Consider the following 20,109-nt stretch of genomic DNA (forward strand, 5'->3'; position numbering starts at 1 on the left):
ACATGCTACCAATAGAACATCACACAGCAATGTCGACTTTCTTAAAGATACTATTAAAGAAGAATGGGAGAAGTTGTCACCCGAATATTTGAGGAACGCTTGCGCAAGTTTCAGGAAGCGTGTGAAGGCAGTTATTGAGAAAGAAGGAGGACACATAGAATAAAAAATTTTTCTATTATGTCAATTTTCTTGTGGCAAATAAATTCTCATGACTTTCAATAAACTAATTGGTCATACACTGTCTTTCAATCCCTGCCTCAAAATATTGTAAATTTTGCTTCCCCACCCTGTATATATTGATTTACAGAAGGCATTTGATACAATAGATCACAGCATATTATTGAGAAAACTGGGGAAGTATGGGATAAGAGGCATGGCTTATTCCTGGCTGAAAAGTTACTTGGAAAATAGATAGCAATATGTTCAAATTAACAACACTATGTCACAATACAGGAAGGTCACCTGTGGCATACCCCAAGGATCGGTGATTGGTCCAAAACTTTTTCTGCTCTATATTAATGATATTTGTAATGTCACTGAATCATTAAAATGTATTATTTTTGTGGATGATACAAATATGTACGGCACTGGGAAAAATCTAAAGGAACTTTTGTCCACGGTTGAAAGGGATTTAGAAATTCTTAAAAGTTGGTTTGATGTCAATAGATTGTCACTTAACATAAAAAAAAAAACAAAACTAAATTTATGGTTTTTGGGAATCGAAAAGAAATTGAAGGGGATATTACATTAAAAATATGCGATGCTGAAATTGAAAGAGTGTTTGATATAAAATTTTTAGGGGTTGTTATTGATCACAAATTAACATGGAAACCACATATTAGATATATAAAAGGAAAGATTGCAAAATCAATGGCAATCAATCGTATAAGTCCAGAAATATACTCAATCACAAGGCACTACATATAATTCATTGTTCACTTATACTTCCTTATATGTCATATTGTGTGGGCGTGTGGGGCTTGACATATAAAAAAAATGTAAATACTATAGTCCTTCTACAAAAACAAGCAATATGTATTATTAATAAGGCCGGTTACTATGAACATACTAATAAACTGTTTATGAAATCCCATATTATGAAATTTAATGATTTGGTTTACTATAAAATAATGCAAATAATGTATAAAGCCAAATTAAAGTTCCTCCCTGTCTGTGTACAAAGGTTCTTCTCAACACATGAGTCTAAATATGATTTGCGAGATGTTTGTAAATTTGTTGTACAAAAAGCTAAAAAAAAGAGACAAAAAGAAGATGTATATCTGTTGTTGGAGTTAAATTATGGAATGAGGCCGGCATGGATTTAAGAAATGTGTAGCCCATTTTTGATATTTAAAAAAAAATGGTACGTAAAGCAATTTTTGAAGGATACAATTGTTAAGCTCTAATAAGTAATAGGTTAATTATTTATTTTTGAGTCTACATTAAATTACCATTAATTTGGTGGTTAAGTTTTCTATTTCTCTGGTTTATTTTCACCTTTTTAGGTTTCGCTTGTTTGTTGGCTTGGATACACTGTTTTTTTTTGTTTGTTTTTTTTGTCTTTTTCTTTTTCCTATATTGGATGCTGGGTAGTTGAATATGTTATGTAGGATAGGCATTAATATAAGCATTTTGCTTCTGCCTGTGCCTTTTCAGTCATTAACCTGTTGGTAATATTTGTAATGTGTGAAGTGCTGTTGTTGACACTGGTTATTGTGTGACTGAATAAAGAATTTCATCATCAAAAAAAAAAGCAAAAAGATGTGGCCGTCGACAAAAGATGGATATACAGGGGTTGGACAAAATAATGGAAACACCTTAAAAAATCAACAAAATATAATTTAATATGGTGTAGGTCCGCTTTTTGCGGCAATTACAGCCTCAATTCTCCGAGGTATTGATTCATACAACTTGTGAATTGTTTCCAAAGGAATTTTAAGCCAATCTTCAGTTAGAATACCCTCCAACTCTTTTAGAGACGATGGCGGTGGAAATCGACGTCTTACTTGAATCTCTAAAACTGACCGTAAATGCTCAATAATGTTGAGGTCTGGGGACTGTGCCGGCCATACGAGATGCTCAACTTCATTAGAATGTTCCTCATGCCATTCTTTAACAATTCTAGCTGTATGGATTGGGGCATTATCATCTTGAGGTGAAGGTGTTTCCATTATTTTGTCCAACCCCTGTATGCACAGACTAACAGTCATATAGAGTCTGACTGTGGTGCATTTGTTTGTGTGTTTAAGTGATGTGTTTGCACATTTAATATAAATGGATGAAAGTACAATCAAATGTGTAATCCAATTGTATTGGCAAAATATTGAGCGTAATACCAGTCAATCCAATTTTCAATGCTTGAGTACATGATGGAATGAATGAGCTGTGGTGATAATTTCAGTGTCACTGTTTGTGTACCAGCCAACACGTGTGTGTACTTGTGCATGAAGGATTTTGATAGAATGTCTGCATACATTAGCGTGTGACTGCACATGCTAGCGCACAATATTTATACGTCGCTGTGGCCACACGCCTGACAGCTGTGCATATTTCACAGGGTGGAGGAGCTGCATTGCAGGGCTGATCCAGGGTCAGAGTAGAAGAAGAGAAGTGAAGGCACATCACTGAGGCTGTTTCTCTGCGTTGTACTGCTAACATATTACCGTCTGACTTCCTTTAGCTCTTGTATTTATTTCTGTGTTTCCTAACTGTGTTTACTGAAGCGGCGCCGCAAGGAATTCATTAAGGAACTGTTAAAAATTCAGACGGCTCAGAAACATCTATTAGAATCAGCAAATATAACACAAACCCAGTGCACTACGAAGCTGATAGTCATACCTGCTACCTTTTTTTTATTTTTATTTATTTGTATGACATCACCTAAATCTATTTCCTTTTCTTCTCTCTGCATCTTTTGTCTCCAGCAGTGGCTCCAACGCTTCCCAGTGTACGCTCAGAGGTCTTCAAGCCATGTGTGGAAGACAAGGACCTGGCTTTTTGTCTAAATGAGGGCGAGTGCTCCATAATTGAAACTGTGGCTGCGGTTCACAGACACTGCAGGTGAGTGCGATGATGCTTTGTGTGTGTCAGGCATTTGGTTTCTTCCTCAGCATCGACGTTTCCTCCGTTTGCCCTTCTCTCTCAAACGCCGACCTTGATGTCATTTTCATCCGAGCCACTTGAGCTTTTAGCCTCATAGTCTATGTGTTTAGAGTGACCAAACATGAGGAACGTTTCAAAAGAGGCACTCAAAAATGTGGAATCACCCAAAACACTTACCAAGGGAATCAGTAATGCTTTCACTACAACGGATGCAGCTGAACTGGGCAGTCCATCAAATCAAGAAAATGGGAAGAAATGTTTCCACGTACATCTACTACGAAGCTGACTAGGAGCCACCAGTCTTTAGTTTGATTTGACACGACTTTAACCCTTTATAGGTAGAAACGGGAATGGGTAAGAATTTAACGATTCCAATTCCATTATTGATTTTGCTTATCGATTCGATTCCTTATCAGTTCCCTTATTGATTCTCGTTAGGTGAGGGGAATTAAAAAGATCTTTCCATTAACTGTCTTTTATATTTCCATCTCCACACTGAAAATATAACATATACAGTATGCACAAATAATAATAACAGATGACCTGGTTCAGGGGGTCACACCATACGACTGTACAAAGTGAAAGTGAAACTTAAGACTCTTTACTAATTCCTCTATGTCTCCTGCTGTTGTCCACCTCATTTTCCTTTTCCCTACCTTCGGAAACTTTTATTTGTGCCCCCACCCCACCCCCAGAACCGGGCCCGGAAGACGCCCTGGTGTTTACTCTGCTGCTAAATTCACAAGTGTCGCTAAGTAGTCTATCAAACATGTGACATTCCTGCAAATGAATCGCATGCTGTGTGGACAAATGTTTGAGCATATTGGAGGGATTTCCCCCCTTTGAAGAGATAGAAGCTTTGTCAGTGTTCCAAGTGGCCCTGGTGTCATCTTTTTAGTGTGAAATATAAACATACTTTGGAGCGTTTCTGCCTCGACGCCATGTTTGCTAGATTCTAAACCAAAACAATGCAGCACGCGTGTGATGTCATCAGGCATGCACAACGAAGACAGAATAGATAAGTAGGGAAACAATTCCAAGGAACTGAGCTACTGGGAACTGGTTCTCAAAAAGAACCGGTTCTTTATTCCCTCACTCAGAGAAATACTCTGAAATTCCAAATTTAAACCTGGATATGTTATCGGAGGACATAAGAAAACTATATTACTTTTGTGAAATTTTTCACATTTTTTTAATTGTTATGTGGAAAATCAAGGTCAATGAAGTTACCATATTTGGTTCCTTACTTGTAAGTGGCAAAAAAAAAAATCCAAGAAAAAAGAACTACAAACAAAAAGTTAGAGATATTTTTAATTTTGGGGCTGTTTTTTTTCAGTTAGGATTCTTGCACAGCGCTTTTTACTTTTTTATGTGTGAATTGAATTGAAACACATTTTTTTAATGACCAGACATACTGTACTTTCCGTGCTATAAGCCGTACCTGACTATAAGCCATGGCTGACTTTAAGTCGCACCTGACTATAAGCCGCAGGTGTCCATATTGTGACATGAGATATTTACACAGAAAGATGGTAAACAGAAAGATTATTTAAATATTTATTTCCATACCTTCACTGCTTTTTTCCAAACAGTGCCTCTAACACGGCAGTAAAACGGCAGGAACAGGCTGGTTAAAAAACCCAGAAAAGTCATTGATCTCTACCTTCATCTTCCTTCTGCTCATTGAAACCACTGCAGTCGTCTTCTTCAGTGTCGGAGTTGAACATCCTCAGAAAGGCTCCATCACACACCTTCTCAGTCTCTCCTCCGTTGTTGCTCAGTGGCACTTCTGTGCAGCAGCTCTATTTCCTTCTTAGACAGACACATCGATTGCTTTTAACTTAAAAGCTGCAAAATATGCATTTCTTCGTGTGTTTTCCATGATGAGGGTTTGTGCATGACATGCAAAATGAGTTAAGATTAAAACTTCTCCTCTTCGCATCACCTCTTCCACCTGACTGTCTCACTTTTGCACTTCCGGCTAGAGCACCCCCTGCTGGCTGTTAGCCCGTATAAATCTATACTCGAGCTGCATTACTGTATAAGCCGCAGGGTTCAAAATGAGAAAAAAGTAGCGGCTTATAGTCTGGAAAGTACGGTAGTTGTATTTACAAATGGCAAAAATGGTGAAAAAAAGAAATATCCTTAACTTTTTGTTTGTAGTGTATGTACAGGGTGGGGAAGCAAAATTTACAATATTTTGAGGCAGGGATTGAAAGACAGTGTATGACCAATTAGTTTATTGAAAGTCATGAGAATTTATGTGCCACGAGAAAATGTACATAATAGAAAATGTTTTTATTCTATGTGTCCTCCTTCTTTCTCAATAACTGCCTTCACACGCTTCCTGAAACTTGCGCAAGTGTTCCTCAAATATTCGGGTGACAACTTCTCCCATTCTTCTTTAATAGTATCTTCCAGACTTTCTCGTAATAGTTTTGCTCATAGTCATTCTCTTCTTTCCATTATAAACAGTCTTTATGGACACTCCAACTATTTTTGAAATCTCCTTTGGTGTGACGAGTGCATTCAGCAAATCACACACTCTTTGACGTTTGCTTTCCTGATTACTCATATGGGCAAAAGTTTCTGAAAAGGTATGGATAATAGTGTTAGGTATGATTATGACATCAATATATGTTTGGTTTCAAAACAATTGACGTAGTGCCTGCTGAGAAAAAACAACTAAATGTTCATTGTAAATTTTGCTTCCCCACCCTGTATATATAAAAAATACACACAAAAAAACACATGTAAGTGAAAGGAACATGTATTTTAGAACATTAGACCAACATTAGTGCTGTTTCAGACCCCTGTCCACATCCACATTATCCCTTTGAACATCATTCCTTACATTAGTACCATTACTTCATGGTACCTAACAAAGCAGGTCCACTCACTGTTGATGCACAGGTGGACCTTACAGACCCTGGAGACCACATTGGACCTGAGATTGTTGACTCACTGTCCTCACTGCAACTGTTACTGTCACTGTCTTATAATGTGTGCAGAAATTACCAAAAATAGTCACTTGCCCGATAAAGGGTTAAATCATCATCTCGGTCTTATGAAATTTCAAACTATTTATGTACTGGATTTAGCAGAAATTACCTCTTTATTTTTAAGGTCCAGTGTGTGATGTTTATCATATGACAATGAATCTGTGTCAGTGTTTGTTTTATCCACTCAGGGCTTTTTAGGGCTTTTTAGTAAAGTGGATATTAACTCTGGTCCACACTCAAACATTAATGCTGGATGCCACCTGCTACAACATTAAAAAGAAGAAGAAGAAGTCTGTTCTGTGCTACTGTAGAGACAAGGCACACTCTGTGAATGGGACTCACTTGGTCTGTAAATATAAACCACTTATTCTAAAGTAACAAAAACACAGCAGATGTTATTTTCATGTGATTACACCAATAAAAACAGTTATGAATATTATAGTCAGTTTCTACAAGTAAGCATTATGTCGTCTTTTTCCTTCTTTTGTTTCACTCAGTAACTCAAACCTTGACTTACAGGATAAATCTAGATAAACCTGATAAATGTACCATCACTGTGCAGCCACAACAACACGCTATCATGTAACTAGATTACATTTTTTAAGGTACATTTGAGGACATTTCTTTTGCCTTTTGACGGCCCATCAGATTGCATTAGAAGCCCTGTATGATTATTAGTTCACCATAATATTTAACCCATAAAGACCCAAACTATTTACTGACTGGTCAAAACACAGTAATGTCCCGTCAGAGAGCGAACATTAATTGATTGCCGTTCCAACATTTATTTCAATATAAAGTAGCTCCTTTTTTTTGGATAATCCCTTATAGTCCAACGAAAGCAAAGATGAATTTAAAAGTAAAAATGTGGGTCATTTAGCAACACTAATCTGTCAAATTGTCTCTAAAATGTCCCGTCAGAGAGATTTCAAATACTGTGTTTTGACCCTGATGTAAAATGTCAAATAACTGTTGCTCCACTAATCCTATCAGTACATGTAAATAATTGATGTAAAATACAGCTTGTCATCTTTTCATGGTCATCAGATATGACCCATTTGGACGTTCAGAGGCTCCGTAGTGAACGTGGAAACACCGTCATCTTCTACAACATTGATTCACCAGTAAAACCCATAGAGTTGGATCAATGACAGCGGATGGACACACTGGTTTTATGTTCAATTAATGATATATTTGCTAAAAAAGTCTGTTTTTCTTCAATTTCTCTGTTTTGATAAAATAACCTTTGAACTAAATCTGAGATTCCATGACCATGTAACTTAAATACAGGAAAATACATGATTTAGAGTGAAAAATGCAAAACATAGAGGATAATGTTAACCCATAAAGACCCAAACATCCACTGGCAACCAAAACTATCAAGTCATGTAAACTGTTTAATACCTGTTGATCCACTAATCCTATCAATACATGTAAATAATTGGTGTAAAAAACAGTTATTCATCTTTTCATGGTCATCAGATATGACCATTTGGATGTTCAAAGGCTCCGTAGTTATCACAAAAAACACTGTTATCTTCAACAACATTAATTCACCAATAAAACCCATAAAGTTGGATCAATGACAGTGGATGGACACACTTGGTTTATGTTCAGTTAATGATATATTTGCCCATGCAGTCACGTTTTCTTCACTTTTCTCGATTTCTGACATAACGTTACTTTGAACTTTTATGCACATCTACATGATCAGTAATTTAAATATAGGAAAATACCTGATTTTCACATAAAAATTTCAAATTTAGAGGATAATATTATAATAAATGATGATAAAACACTTGAAGGAGTGATGTTTTGCTTTTTTAAATGGAATTATGCATTTTAAAACATTTCCCTGTGGTCTACATAAACTGTAAATGCAATGCTTGGGTCTGAATTCTTCATTAATTCAACTCCACAGGTCCATCTTCAACCCTATTTCTGAGTAATGACACCAGAAAGGTCGTTTTGAGCACTGGCCCTTTAAATGCACATGAGCCACTTCACGCCCCACCCCCTCTAGGTTGTTAACTGAACATTTTAGATAATTGGCTGGAAGTTTGGACATATTTTCAATTTTTACTCTAACCGCTGCTGTTGACAAACAGTTGTGTCGTACTCGGAGAAATGTTCGTCGGAATTATTTACCTTATATGTGCAAATGTCTTAACATAACTAGTTATAAAACGTAACAAATTAAGAAGGAATTAAAACAGGTTGTAGAAATCCACTCGATTTTTGCCAAAATTAACCCTTTCATGCATACTGGTTACTACAGTGGACAGTTATTCTACAGCTGTTCTCTTGTATATTCATAGGTTTTATTGTTTTAGCTTCATATCATCCAACACAGCACCATCCCATACACTGCAATTCAGACCATTACTGTAACTTTGCTGTTCTTGATAAACCTGATCTGCACTACCATGTTTTAGTGTAAATAAATTGCTGATTGTTATTAGACTGTAATTTAAAAGTTTTCTCAATCAAAAAAAATGTTTTTTGCATATTTTCTCCACAAAGTGAGTAATAACTAGTATTAGAGTATGTTAAAATGTTAGAAAATATCAGATTAGCTGCATGAAAAATGTTTTTATTTCATAGTTTTCCACTTTCTGATGACGGGTTTTAAATACACGTTTTGTCTTTTGTTTTTTTTGCTTCAAAAATGAAACACATGGTGTCCAGCTGAGTGGACATTTCTGTAACTCCATGAAAAATAGGTTCATAAATAAAATTCAATCACATTGTTTTGTTTTGGTTTTTTTTCATGCCTAAAGAAGAATAAAAACACTCAGGAAAAAAAAAATCTCAACTAAGGTTCTCATAATTCATGAATGAAAGGGTTAATACAGGGTGGGGAAGCAAAATTTACAATGAACATTTAGTTGTTTTTTCTCAGCAGGCACTACGTCAATTGTTTTGAAACCAAACACATATTGATGTCATAATCATACCTAACACTATTATCCATACCTTTTCAGAAACTTTTGCCCATATGAGTAATCAGGAAAGCAAACGTCAAAGAGTGTGTGATTTGCTGAGTGCACTCGTCACACCAAAGGAGATTTCAAAAATAGTTGGAGTGTCCATAAAGACTGTTTATAATGGAAAGAAGAGAATGACTATGAGCAAAAGTATTACGAGAAAGTCTGGAAGATACTATTAAAGAGGAATGGGAGAAGTTGTCACCCGAATATTTGAGGAACACTTGCGCAAGTTTCAGGAAGCGTGTGAAGGCAGTTATTGAGAAAGAAGGAGGACACATAGAATAAAAACATTTTCTATTATGTACATTTTCTTGTGGCAAATAAATTCTCATGACTTTCAATAAACTAATCGGTCATACACTGTCTTTCAATCCCTGCCTCAAAATATTGTAAATTTTGCTTCCCCACCCTGTATAAAGGTAACTTTGCAGCACCTGGAGGGTTCAAATTCAAACTTCATGAACTATTAGGGTCCAAATACACAAATAAATGAACCAAAGACTAATAAAAGTGGGTTTAGCAAAATATGACCCCTTTAAGAAAAGTTAAATACAGAGGAAAAAAATGTAATTACCCCAAAAGTAGCACTGGGTCTTTATGGGTTAATATGGCTGATGGAAAGCAAGCAAACACTGTTTATTTTCAGCAGAGAAAATACAAGGTGTTTTCTAAGAAAAAGCTTATCAAGTTCATTAACGTGTTTGCATTGTCAGGAACGGTATGTCCTGCGTTAGCTGTGATTGCTGGTATTTTATCCTGCCAAGAGGCTTAGACTTATTCTTAATTGACGTGTAAACACACATGACACATGAAATCCTAAGCCAGGAAAACACACATCAGGGATGTATATGTGGGATTTGCATATGTGTGCATTGCAGATTTACACACATATGTATACAGGTGCTGTAGATTGGGAGGTATGCAGTATGTTGATGCTTTGGACCTTCACTCTTTCTTCTTTTCTGCATTCCTGCACGTCTGCAACCCCTCATGGTGCGCTGTCTCTTCAGCTCTGATAAATTACTTAAAAAATACATGATAGGATGATAAGAAATCCTCTCTAAGGGGACAGTTGTGCTGAGTGGTGCTGAATTGAAAAACAGCTCATTAGTACACCTACCTGGACTTAAAGTGCTCAAACCTCTGTCTGGAAAAAAATAGTGCATCAGAAATGACACATAACCATGGCTTCAGCTGCTTAGAAACAGAGAAAGTTGGGGAAATCACTGATATTTTTCAGTCAGTAGAGCAGTCAAATGAGTTATGAGTCATAGAAAATAAATCTGATAATTTGCAAGTCATTGATATTACAGGAAATGCACTTTATATATAAGAGGAAAATAATAACACATTTCACATTGAATGCAGATTCTGGTAAAAGTAAAAAACATGATATCCCCTTGTGGGAAGTTTATAATGACTGACAAAAGCATTCTGAATGTACCACCCATGTGCAAGCAGCTTGAACAGGGTCTGATGGCTAGTAGTAAGTGCACTGAAGACTATAATTAGTGAACCTGGAGGTAGTGGATTCCATTTTCTATTAATCTGAGTGGATGCTGTGTGAAAGATTGATTATAGGTTTGTGACTACTTTTACCAACAGATTATTTCTTTCTCCTGAGAAAACTCCATAGCAGATGTCAGAAAATATGATGATTTAACTCTAGAAATACTGCCCTGTTGATGTCGTTTAACCCATAAAAACCCAGAACTACTTTTGTGTCAGTTCCCAAATGATTTTTTCTCTCTGTTTAGTCTTTTTTTAAGTGATTTATCACCATTTATTTTAACATTATCCTCTATGTTTTCATTTTTCACTGTAAATCATGTATTTTCCTACATTTAATTTCCTGTGTTTAAGTTACATGGTAATGAAAACTCAGTTTTATTTTTTTAATTCCACACTTTTTTTTTATGCCACATTTTTATTTTCAATTTTTTTTATTACACAGTTTTATTTTTTTATTTTTTTTATTCCACAGTTTAATTTTTTTTATTCCACAGTTTTGTTTTGTTTTTTATTTGTTTATTCCAGTTTTTTTTCCACAGTTTTATTTATTTTTTTTATTCTACAGTTTAATTTTTTGTAATTTTTTTGTTCCACATTTTGTTTTTTATTCCACAGTTTTATTTATTTTTTATTCCACACTTTTATTTTTTTATTCCACAGTTTTATTTTTTTATTCCACACTTTTTTTTTTTTTTTTGGTTTATTCAAGGTTTTTTTTTTTTTTTTTTCCACAGTTTTACTTTATTTTTTTATTCCACAGTTTAATTTTTTTGTCCCACATTTTGTTTGTTTTTTATTCCACAGTTTTTTTTTTTTTTTTTTTTTTTTGTAGTTTTGTATTCCAAAGTTGTTGTTGTTTTTTTTTTTGTATTCCACAGTTTTTCATTTGTTTTTGTTTTTTTATTCCAGTTTTGTTTATTTTTTGCTTTTTTTATTCCACAGTTTGTTTTTGTTTGTTTGTTTTATTCCACAGTTTTGTTTTGTTTTTTTTATTCCACAGTTTCATTTACTTATTTTTTTTATATTCCACAGTTTTGTTTTTTTTTTTTTGTTTTTTTTGTATGTAGGTAGCCATATGGACAGGCAAAGCAGAACCCAGGGCTGTAGAGCTGCTGCCAGTGCTACTTTATCTTCTCAATGTTCACAATATACTGTGAATTATTCCACTGCATTTCACTCCATATCTTCTGTCAGAGGTGTTCTGCTTCAAAACAAACTCAGATATTTTACAGCCACACTCCTGAATACATCGACAGGTAAAAAGATGGGGGGTTTTTCAGAAGAAATGTAAGGCAGATGAATATATCCGCCTTAGATGATTACAGAAATCTTGTTGAAAACGCTGCCGTTGATCAATCATCCCTCCAAGCGATGCTGGATCTCAGTCCTCATGACAATATCTGCTGATCTCCTCAGCCTGTTGTAAAGTACAGAAAAGTAAAGCTTTAACGATCGCTGCCTTCTTTGATGCCACTCTCTCATCCAGGCCACAGTGCAAAAGGGCACAGTAGATGTTTGGAGTGTTTCCAGCATTGCACGAGGAAAAAAAAAAAGTCAGACTGGTATTTAAACACTCCAGTCGTTGGATGTGAACACATTTTTGAACTTGGGAATCAATTTATTTTGTTATGAAACATTTCCTTCACTCTCCTCCTCCTCCTCCTCCTCTCTCCCCCTTCTGCCGGATGTTCATGTTTGCCAATGCTAATAAGGTTCCCAAAATAAACATGCAAATGTGAGTTTAAGACCTAGTTTTACATCAGTGCTGTGCCTTCTTATACACTAAGTACAATAAATGTACAAGAATCCAAATGTCCTGATGCATTTGAGCCTGACACGCGGAACGAAACCAAAACATTTTTCAGTTGAAGGCTTTAAACTAACACATTTACTGCTGAGAAATGCCAAATTGTCTTGATCAGTCGAATTAGTGCAGACTTGTGTTTGTGTAATGTCAAGATAGAAAGTGAGCAATGATTTCTGTAAATATTATAATGTGCTGTGTACCTCAAATACAAACTATACATAACTGAGAGAAGCTGAGAGATGTTTATTTTACCAAGACAAATATTGAGTCATGTCACAGTTTTTGAAGCTGATGTATTGAATTTTTCCATTACCTGTACTGAAAAGCAATGTTGTTTTTTTTCCTGTTTAGCATTCTAAATGTAAAGGTCACAGGTCATATTTGGAATATTGAACATTTGTTCAAATGTCACACAGCAGACATCATTAAGAATTCTAAATTAAGGGTAAATATTACTGTGCTGCATGACTATAGCTGCTGTGTATAGTTTGACAGTCAGATAAACTATTTCTTAACCCATAAAGACTCAAACATCCACCGTCGAACAAAAGCATTTACTGATCTAAACTGTTTAATACCTGTTGATCCACTAATCCTATCAGTATATGTAAATAACTGGTGTAAAATGCAGTTTGTCATATTTTCATGGTCATCGGATATGACCCATTTGGACATTCAGAGGCTCCGTTGTGGATGTGGAAACACCGTCATCTTCTACAACATTAATTCACCAGTAAAACCCATGGAGTTGGATCAATGACAGTGGATGGACACACTTTGTTTATGTTCAGTTAACCCTATAATGCCAAACATATCATATTTGATACATGAGTTTTGAAGCCCTCTACATGATCAGTGTGACATTTTTTTTTCTTGAAAAACCTGATGTATACAATTAGATACATGCAATACACAGATAATCCACCAGGGGAGAGGAATTTGTTCACCAGAGGTCTTTCCAGTGACACTACAAGATTAAATTAATGAGGAAGGAGGCAGAACTTTGACAAGTTTGAAAAGGAATTACCAATTTGTTAGACATGTTTGTGTTATATTATGTTTTTGTTTGTTCAGAAATAATATTTGAGCATTGAGACCTGATGTATCAAATATGATACAAAATTGAAACTCATACATGGAAATTGATATTTGACAACTTTTTTTTGGTTGTTCAGAAGGACCAATAAAGACTCCAGTTTCAAAGACCTGGAATTTTCTGTCAGTGATTTAATGGTTCAGGCTTTACCGGGTTAACTATATATTTTGCCAAAAAATACACTTTTTTTCAGTTTTCCTTGTTTTCATATAATATGTATTGAATTTCTCCAAGGTTTTTTGAAACATCAATATGATCAGTAAATTAAATATAGGAAAATACATGATTTTCACCTAAAAAACACAAAATACAGAGGATCATGTTACAATAAATGGCGATAAATCACTTAAGAAGGATTAAATATAGAGAAAAATTCACTGAACTGACACACACTGGGTCTTTATGGGTTAATATCACTACTCTAACTTTATTGTCATTCAGGCAAATTATATCAGAGATGGACTGCAAAAAGAAATGACGATGCAAGGTCAGCAATAAAAACATATATAGTTAAAAACACCTGAAATAAAATAAGTTATAGCATCCTGGTGTGGTAGTGCAGTGAGTGGAATAGATAAATGTAAAACAAGAAAATAAATAGGTAATTATTGCACAAATAAGTACAAAGTTATTGCACATCCCCTTTTAACTCTGAAGATAGTTGTTGTCCACAGGTTTAATGGCATTTGAAGAAAAGGTGAAACTAAAACAAACAAAAACAGCCTAATTATTACACATATGCCTGCTTTTAACATGTACATGCATATATCGTTCAATGAAAAAATAACTTTGCTTGTACTGCTACAGTTTTCAGTGTATTGTTTTATGTTAACTCAAAATAAACATCTGTACATCAGAACAACATATACATACCCACGATGCTACATTGGACTACAACAAAAGTGCGGATATCACTGGATTATGTCCACCATCAATTTAAACTTCACTCTGAATCATACGCGGAGCTTGAAAATAAGGAATATGGAAGTGTTTATATAAAAAAGCTAAACTAATATGTGGATGACTCATAATTGATGTATGTAAATGTGTAAAGTTTATTCGAATCAGGTGCTTTAGGAGATGTTTAGTGTAAAGTTTGGTGTGTAATCTTTGGTTTCCCTTAACATTTTGTGGAATTTTGGGAATGAATGAATGAATGAATGTTTTTATTATTGTGTCTTGCATAAAAAACATGCCCAGCCCTTACATGGGCTTATAAGACACCAAAAATACAAACCAAAAATCAAACACCAGACAGTAGGCACAATAGATATGAACAAAACAAAATACTGACCTATTTAAACAAACACATCTGCCGCTTTTTCCAGGCTTTACAAACAAATAATGTTAATTTATATATATTAGAACTAAACAACCATTTCATCTTGTCATCATCAGTGCTCCCGTACAAATCAGGATTTCGGATACACATATCATCAAACAAAGGAAATCTTACAATTGTGTTTATTATTATTATTATTATTATTATTATTATTATTATTATTATAAATCATGGGATGCAGAGACCAACCAGCATTGTAGACCTTACTGCATTTATTGAACCTTACCACAAAGTCTTTCATGCGTTCTTCACATTTTCTAAAATTGCTCTAGCTCTGCCTGTCAGTACCGCTGCCTGTGAACGCAACTTTTTGTCCTTGAAGCAAACAAAACCACCTCTCAGGACCACAATGGCAGAGGATAGACTGAATGATCTTGGGGTTTTAAACATAGAATGAAAAAGGGCAAATTCTTAACATTTGGATGAGTTTGTGGATTTATTCGCTAAAAATCATTGAAATTGCAGAATACAGTTGCTGTGGCCAGTATGTCATAATGTTCACTCAGTTTTATAAATAAAAATGACTGAAGATAATGCCATGTACCTTCAATTATTACATTCTTAATGGCTATACACTCTAATATGTAATTCTGTTTTACATATGAGTTTTATGTAATATGCTAGTGCCACCCCAGTAACATAATTGGACCTTGTTGCCCCCCTCCGGAAAAAAAATTCCTGCCTTGCTCACTTCCTTATACAGGTCACATTCAAAGGGTATTCACTCTTAACCCATAAAGACCCAGTGCTACTTGTGTGGCAGGTCGCAAATGAATTTTTCTCTCTATTTAATGCATCTTAATTGATTTATTACTATTTGTTGTAACATTATCTTTTTTATTTTGTGTTTTTTCTGTGAAAATAAGGTGTTTTCCTATATTGAATTTATTGATGATGTAGATATTCATAAAAGCTCAGTATAAAGTTGGGGGTTGTTACAGTTGTGCTCATACGTTTACGTACCCTAGCAGAATTTGTGATTCTTTGGCCATTTTTCAGAGAATATAAATGATAATACAATTTTTTTATTATTTTTTTTCACTCATGGGTAGTGGTTGGGTGAAGCCATTTATTATCAAATGAATGTGTTCACTCTTTTTAAATCATATTGACAACAGAAACTACCAAAAGTTTCCATCCCCTAGTTCTTAATACTAGCCCCTTTAACATCAATGACAGTTTGAAGTCTTTTGTGGTAGTTGTGGATGAGGCTCTTTATTTTCTCAGATGCTAAAGCTGCCCATTCTTTTTGGCAAAACACCTTCAGTTCTTTTAATATTTTCAGTTTTCTTGCATGAACTGCATGTTTGAGACCTCCCCCAAAGTGTCTCAATGATACTGAGGTCAGGAGACTGAGATGGTCACTCCTTCACCTTCACTTTTTTCTGCTGTAGCCAATGACAGGTCGACTTGACCTTGTGTTTTGGGTCAGTGTCATGTTGGAACATCCAAGACCGTCCCATGTAGATTCTGTCAGGGTATGTAAACTTATGAGCTTAACTGTATACAGGGGCGCCACTACCCATGGGTCCCATGAAAGCTAAATGTTGTGGGCCTGTTGTGTGTGTGGGGGGGGTCCTTACAAAGCATCACTTATGCTAGCGTGAAAACGGAGCTGAAACTTAACATTCTTTCAATGTCCGATTCCCGACTTCTATTATGGGTTGGCCATGGCTCAGATGATAGAGCGGGTTGTCCAATAACTGAAGGGTTGGTGGTTCGAATCCCGCTCTGTCCATGTGCTGTTGTGGCCTTAAGCAAGACACTTCATCCTCCTTGCCTCGTATGCGTATGAATGTTTGGCGGTGGTTGGCGCAGATTGGCAGCCACGCTTCCGTCAGTCAGCTGTGGCTACAAATGTAGTTTACCCCCACCAGAGGGGGAATGTGAGAGCGAATGAATAACATATCCTCTGTACGCGCTTTGAGTATGCGTTCATAGAAAAAGCGCTATATAAATGTAATCCATTATTATTATACAGTGGCTCTTACATGAATTTTTCACAACTTCTAACCTGTATCCACTGGACCCCATCCTCTGCTCTATGGGCCCTCCACAAATGCTGGTCCTCATGAATTTGTCATGCCCCCCCTCCCCTTATCGACACCCCCAGACTGTTTATCAGAAACAGAGAAAACTGAAGAAAAAGTGACATTTTCAGCAAAGATATCAATAACTGAACATAAAAACAAACATTTCCATCCACTGTTATTGATCCAACTCCATGGGTTTTACTGGTGAATCAATATTGTTGACGATGACAGTGTTTCCATGTTCTCTACGGAGCCTCTGAACATCCACATGGGTCATATCTGATGAGCATGAAAAGATGATAAACTGCATTTATACCAATTATTTACATGTATTGATAGAATTTGTGGACTGATATTAAACAATGTACATCAGTATGTTGGGTCTTTATGGGTTAAAGCACAGGTGTCAAACATGCGGCCCGGGGGCCAAATCTGGCCCGCCAAAAGGTCCAATCAGGCCCTTGGGATGAATTTGTGAAATGCAAAAATTACAGTAAGATATTAACAATCTTTTTAGTTCAGGTTCCACATTCAGAACAATTCAATCTCAAGTGGGTCAGACCAGTAAAATACTATCATAATAACATATAAATAATGACAACTCCAAATTGTTTCTCTTTGTAAATGTAAGTATTTTCATGTATTTACACTAAAACAAAGTATAATTTTGCAAAAAAAAAAAAAAAAAGTGAACAAATGTGAACAACCTGAAATGCCTTAAGAGTTTTTTTGTTTTTTTTTAAATTTTAACAATATTCTGCCTGTTATTAAATTTTTTGTGTGTTTTTAGATCCACTGTGATCTGTAAGTTATAATGTACATGTGTAAATAATAAACTGAGGCAGGAAATTGTTAAAATTACACTTATTTTTTCAGTTTGTTCATGTTATTCACATCTTTTGAAAGGATAGTTTGTAGATGTAAACGTTTTCTTAATGTACATTTCCTTTTTTTGCTCTAAAACATAAAGAAAAGTTTGGAGTTGATATTATTTATATATTATTTTGTTATTATTTTACTGGTTCGGCCCACTTCAGATCAAATTTGGCTCAATGTGGCCCCTGAACTAAAATGAGTTTGACACCCCTGGGTTAAAGTGACCACGAGTCAATATAAAAAAAACAAAAAAAACAAAAACAACATGTATAAACATTGTACAGTGGTTCAAAAAAAGAACATATGGAATTATTCAGGACAAAACAGTTACCTTGTGGGGAAGCCGATGAGGAGTAATACTATTCGGATGTGCACTTTGGATTGCAAAGAGGAGACTATGACAACTTTTCCACTGGCCATGAAATGTCCCATTTAGTGAGTGCACAAAAGCAGAATGCATACGCTCTATAAAAATATAAAAAAGTGAAAAATGGAGGAATACATTATCAGGAGGTATAGTAGTGCTAGCTGTCATATTCAGTCATGTCACCTGCTTTGCTATTCTTAAGCACTCTGAAAGTTTTCTGATGCTAAGTCTCGGATAAAACTGCCACTGATAATTTTCCCAAGAGGAGAATATGTCCTTGCACCAGAGGTACAGAACAGCTACGAGCAAAATTAGACGCTCCTTTAAATTAAATTAACGTAGAAAGAGATAGCGCCTGTTCCTGTGATCCTACGAGAACGGTTGTCCGGCGTGAGGATTCAGCACAGGTATGTGAAGAGACAATTGCAACCTGCGGCAGACTGTTGGGACATTCTGCTTCTGCCGATGCAATATGGACCTGCCATTTTCTGACAGGGCCTCGGAGAATACACCTACCTCCTCAACTGTCAGTCTATGCATAGTGGCGCATACTGACAGTTCAGTGTTCAACAACAATCCCAGCGCACAGCCTCAAGTGTATTTAGTTTTAACTGAAACAAATTAAGATTTTTTTTTTTTTTTTTTTTTTGCCTGAGGAATTTAAAATTAAGGGGAAATTGCCAAGAACTGTGATTTGTTCTTTTGAAAGTAACACAATCACGCCTCGCACCATCTGCTTTTTTTTTTTTTTTTTAATAATTCAAGTTTTTATTGGAGTTTTCACTTGGTACATGACAATCATACAATGTTGTTTAATGTTAACAAACAGGGCTTCTATACATACATGCAAAGTATCGAAAATGCTACAAAGCGTGCAAGTTCCCAAGTAGAAAAAATATAATAAAACTACAAAAGCACTCAGAGAGTACAGACCTCCACCAAGGCAGATCAGTACCCCCACCCCCACCCCTGATCACCACCAAAATTTAATGATTTGTTCCTTGTGCCAGTATCAACATTTCCTGAAATTTTCATCCAAATCCGTCCATAACTCTTTGAGTTATCTTGCACACGGATCTACAGACAGACAAACCAACGCCAGCAAAAACATAACCTCTTTGGCGGAGATAGATAGATAGATAGATAGATAGATAGATAGATAGATAGATAGATAGATAGATAGATAGATAGATAGATAGATAGATAGATAGATAGATAGATAGATAGATAGATAGATAGATAGATAGATAGATAGATAGATAGATAGATAGATAGATTTTGTGAAAATTAAGGCCTTAAATGGCATTAAAAAGCATTATGTTACCCATAAGCCCGAGACTTAGGGTTATGGCTAGACTAAAAACAGGGTTTCTACGGGTCATTAAGAAGCATTACAAGTCATGATAGATAGATAGACAGACAGACAGACAGACAGACAGACAGACAGATAGATAGATAGATAGATAGATAGATAGATAGATAGATAGATAGATAGATAGATAGATAGATAGATAGATAGATAGATAGATAGATAGATAGATAGATAGATAGATAGATAGATAGATAGATACTAGAGGGAAGTAGTTCAGCTGTCATCCTGCTGACTGTTCATTCATTTATTCATTTGTTTGTTTATTTCGAGCATTTACAGAATACACGCAAATTCAAAATTCCAAAATCCTTCATATCTACTCAAAAAGGAGTGGGAAGAAGAAAAACTTATTTAATCCCACCCCCATTCTCATCATCAAATCACTTAACATAACTAGAAAAGCACTCGGAGAGCGCAGACCTCCGCCAAAGCAGATCAGTGACACCCCCCCGCCCGATCACCACCAAAATTTCATCATTTGTTCCTTGTGCCAGTATCAACATTTCCTGAAATTTTCATCCAAATCCGTCCATAACTTTTTGAGTTATCTTGCACACAAACAAACAAACAAACAAACAAACCCCGATGACAACATAACCTCCGCCGTTCC

General features: G+C 35.5%; 1 protein-coding gene across 2 annotated transcripts in view; it reads left to right on the forward strand.

Annotated features, from left to right (window-relative positions):
- The window catches only part of nrg3b (neuregulin 3b), a 455,978-nt gene that overhangs the window by 226,652 nt on the left and 209,217 nt on the right, over positions 1-20,109 (forward strand). The window contains exon 2 of one of the 2 annotated variants that reach the window (XM_030122143.1): positions 2,925-3,060. In XM_030122143.1, the coding sequence (XP_029978003.1) occupies positions 2,925-3,060 (136 nt within the window). The remainder of the gene's footprint in view (positions 1-2,924; positions 3,061-20,109) is intronic. The other variant, XM_030122146.1, reaches the window with a different exon arrangement.

Source organism: Sphaeramia orbicularis, chromosome 19 (genome assembly GCF_902148855.1).
Source record: "Sphaeramia orbicularis chromosome 19, fSphaOr1.1, whole genome shotgun sequence".
Lineage (NCBI taxonomy): Eukaryota > Metazoa > Chordata > Actinopteri > Kurtiformes > Apogonidae > Sphaeramia > Sphaeramia orbicularis.